This window comes from Catharus ustulatus, chromosome 3 (genome assembly GCF_009819885.2).
Source record: "Catharus ustulatus isolate bCatUst1 chromosome 3, bCatUst1.pri.v2, whole genome shotgun sequence".
Classification (NCBI taxonomy): Eukaryota; Metazoa; Chordata; class Aves; order Passeriformes; family Turdidae; genus Catharus; species Catharus ustulatus.
In genome coordinates this window covers 117,179,889-117,183,138 of record NC_046223.1, presented here as the reverse complement: position 1 = coordinate 117,183,138, position 3,250 = coordinate 117,179,889, and the positions used below count along the sequence as shown (strand labels likewise).

Genomic DNA, 3,250 nt, shown 5'->3' with positions numbered 1-3,250 from the left:
TCTTCCCTGGGAGGGTGGTGAGGCCCTGGCACAGAGAAGCTGTGGCTGCTCCTGGATCCCTGACAGTGTCCAAGGCCAGGCTGGATGGGGCTTGGAGCAACCTGGGACAGTGGAAGATGTCCCTGCCCATGGCAGGGGGTGGGACTGGATGGGCTTTAAGATCCCTTCCAACCCAAACCGTTCTGGGATTCTGTTCCGTGACTCTTTGATCCTCAGCACCAGAGCACTGGTCAGGGTTGGATGCTCCCTAAAACCATTCCCCATGGTGGATCTGATAGCCCATTGTGTCTGTGCCTTGCACACAGTGCCCAGAGCTTATCAGGAGCCATCCCAGACTGAATTGCAGCTGCCCTGGGAGCAGCTGTGCCCTGTGCAGCCCCAGCCGGATCTGGAGAGTGGGGACAGCCCCACGTGCCCATGGAGCACCTGGCTGCCAGGAGCCTTTGGGAGAGGGTCAGGGTGACACTGCACAGCCTGCAGAGCAAACAACAGCTCCTGGAGATGGTTTTGCCCAAGGTTCTCCTCTGGCCATGCTGCTGGTGGCCAGAGTCCCCTATAAAACCTCTGCCCTCAGACACCTTGCACAGGCTCTTTTCCCTGGGTGTCAAGATCCCCCTGTTCTTCAGCCATGAGGGTGCTCTGCATGGTCTTTGCTGTGCTCCTGCTTTTCTCCCTGGCCACCCCAGGTAAGACAGGAAGGTGTGGAGGTGGAGAAATCAGGGTGAGCTGTGTCCTCTCCAGCCTCAGGGTGAGGGAGGGGGTTCATCTCTGGGGCAGAGGGGATGGGATCTTTGGGGATTTACCCAGCCTGGCAGGGTTTGGGGTGGGATGAATGCCACACTGCAAATCCCATCTCTCACCCTGTGCAGAGGGATCCAGCATGAGGAGAGGGATGGCTTGGAGAGGGATCCAATATGAACAGAGGGATGGCTTGGAGAGGGATCTAACATGAGGAGAGGGATGGTTTGGAGAGGGATCTAACATGAGGAGAGGGATGGCTTGGAGAGGGATCCAATATGAACAGAGGAATGGTTTGGAGAGGGATCCACAATGAGTAGAGGGATGGTTTGGAGAGGGATCCAGCATGAGGAGAGGGATGGTTTGGAGAGGGATCTAACATAAGGAGAAGGATGGCTTGGAGAGGGATCCAATATGAAAAGAGGGATGGCTTGGAGAGGGATGGTTTGCAGAGGGATCCAACATGAGGAGAGAGATGGTTTGCAGGGGAATTTTTTGCAGAGGGATGGTTTGGAGAGGGATCCAACATGAATAGAGGGATGGTTTGCAGAGGGATCCACAATGAGTAGAGGGATGGTTTGCAGAGGGATGGTTTGCAGAGGGATGGTTTGCACAGGGATGGTTTGCAGAGGGATCACAATGAGTAGAGGGATGGTTTGTAAGTTCCCAGTTATCCTCCAGCCCAGGGAGGACATGAATTGCATCCTGTCCTGGGTAGGTCTAACCCCAGAAGCACCCAGAGCATCAGCAGCACTCTGGAACCAGCCAGGACAAACTCCTGGGGCTCTGCTCTGCTAACACCCATGATTTTCTCCCCCTGTGTCTCCTCCCACGGCAGGACACGGGCAGCCCAAGGGATTCTGTGATGGGTACTGCGCCCACGCGTGCGGCGAAACCGAGGAGTGGTCCTTCAGCCCCTACTGCGAGGAGCTGCACTGCTGCATCCCCTCTCCCAAAAAGGGGAAATGACCCTGCAGGACCCAGCCCCTGAGAGCAGCCCCCACCCCGGAGCTGTCTGCAGGGTGTGGGGAGTGTTCAGCATTTTGAAGTAAAGATGGGCAGATAAGATGATTTCTGTGTGCTGTGAGCTTCATTCGCCTCCCAGGAGAGCTTGGCAGCCAGAACTCCCTGGAGAGTGGTCATGACACATCCCTGCCAGCCCCAGCTGCTTCTGGCAGCCCCAAACCCCTGACACCAAAATGCCAGCCAGGAAAAGCAAATTTTGGGATATTCAAAGCAGAGTGGTGGCAAAAGCTGGGAGATGCTCATTGCTTAATCCAATATCTCCCTCCTCCACAACTGAATCCCAGTTTATTTGTAGGGAGCAGAACAGCCCCAGCAGTCCCACTCAGCCTCTGCACTGGGGTACTCAGCCCCAGGGAGAGGTAGAACAGGACACCAACAGCACCACCATCCCCTTGCACCCCAAAATCCCATTCCTGGGGTGCCCACAGAGCAACCAAAGCAGCCACTGAGGCTTTGGGGTTGTCCTGGACACCCTCACCAAGTGTCTTCTCTGTCTGTGACCAGATAATTCCATGGGGATCACCAAGAACAGGAGAGGATTTCCTCAGTGTCCCCTGCCCCATCCACTGTGGCATTGTAAAGGGGTTAACTGCGCTACTTAATTAGTGGCTTGATTTTATTTTGCTTTGTTTTCACTCAGAGTTAGGATTAATAACACGAAGGAGAAGAATTTTTTCGTATCCTGGTTTGGTTGTTTATTAAATCTTATTTAAAGTACAGAGAGTTCTGAACACTTCCAGCTACCAGCCAAAAGCAAATAAAATGGAGGAAAATTTAGCAAGTTGCAAGGTTTTTTAAAAGCTGAACAGTCCAATAGAAAATTAACACCTATATTATTTATACTTTTAACCCAATAACCAAATTCCTGTGACCCACAGTGCAGCACTAACTTTCCAACCAGAAGAAGAAAAAGACAGAAAGAGACAACATTTAAAAGCCTCCATCTTGTCCCATAGCTATTACTATATTCTAAAACCCCAAATTCAAAAACTCTTCACCATGTGAAATTACACACTTTTATTCCAGCTACACACCTGTGATTTTAACTCCATCACTCAAATTTGGAAGCTTCTCCAAGGCCACAAGTCAAAAGCAGTGTTAGAAAGTACAGAAAGCTCAAAAGCCCCAGGTTTTCTGGGATCCAACATGGGATAACCCAATGGATCCCATGTGGGATAACCCAATGGATCCAATGATAACCCAATGGATCCCATGTGGGATAACCCAATGGATCCAATGATAACCCAATGGATCCAACATGGGATAACCCAATGGATCCAACATGGGATAACCCAATGGATCCAATGATAACCCAATGGATCCAACATGGGATAACCCAATGGATCCAACATGGGATAACCCAATGGATCCAATGATAACCCAATGGATCCAACATGGGATAACCCAATGGATCCCATGTGGGGTAATCCAATGGATCCAATGATAACCCAATGGATCCAATGTGGGATAACCCAATGGATCCCAT

At 51.2% G+C, this 3,250-nt stretch overlaps 1 protein-coding gene across 1 annotated transcript; it reads left to right on the top strand.

The window, feature by feature from the left end:
- Positions 1-628: 628 nt before the first annotated feature.
- LOC116993371 (small basic protein 1-like) lies at positions 629-1,707 on the top strand. Its single transcript, XM_033053800.1, has 2 exons — positions 629-686; positions 1,577-1,707. The coding sequence occupies exons 1-2, from the start codon at positions 629-631 to the stop codon at positions 1,705-1,707; spliced, it is 189 nt and encodes a 62-aa protein (XP_032909691.1).
- The last annotated feature ends 1,543 nt before the right edge of the window (positions 1,708-3,250 follow it).

Bases quoted from the DNA above. Each gene is read 5' to 3' on its own strand.
- LOC116993371 (XM_033053800.1), top strand. From the start codon at position 629: ATGAGGGTGCTCTGCATGGTCTTTGCTGTGCTCCTGCTTTTCTCCCTG. The intron at 687-1,576 runs GTAAGACAGGAA...CTCCCACGGCAG, and splicing joins TTTCTCCCTGGCCACCCCAG to GACACGGGCAGCCCAAGGGA.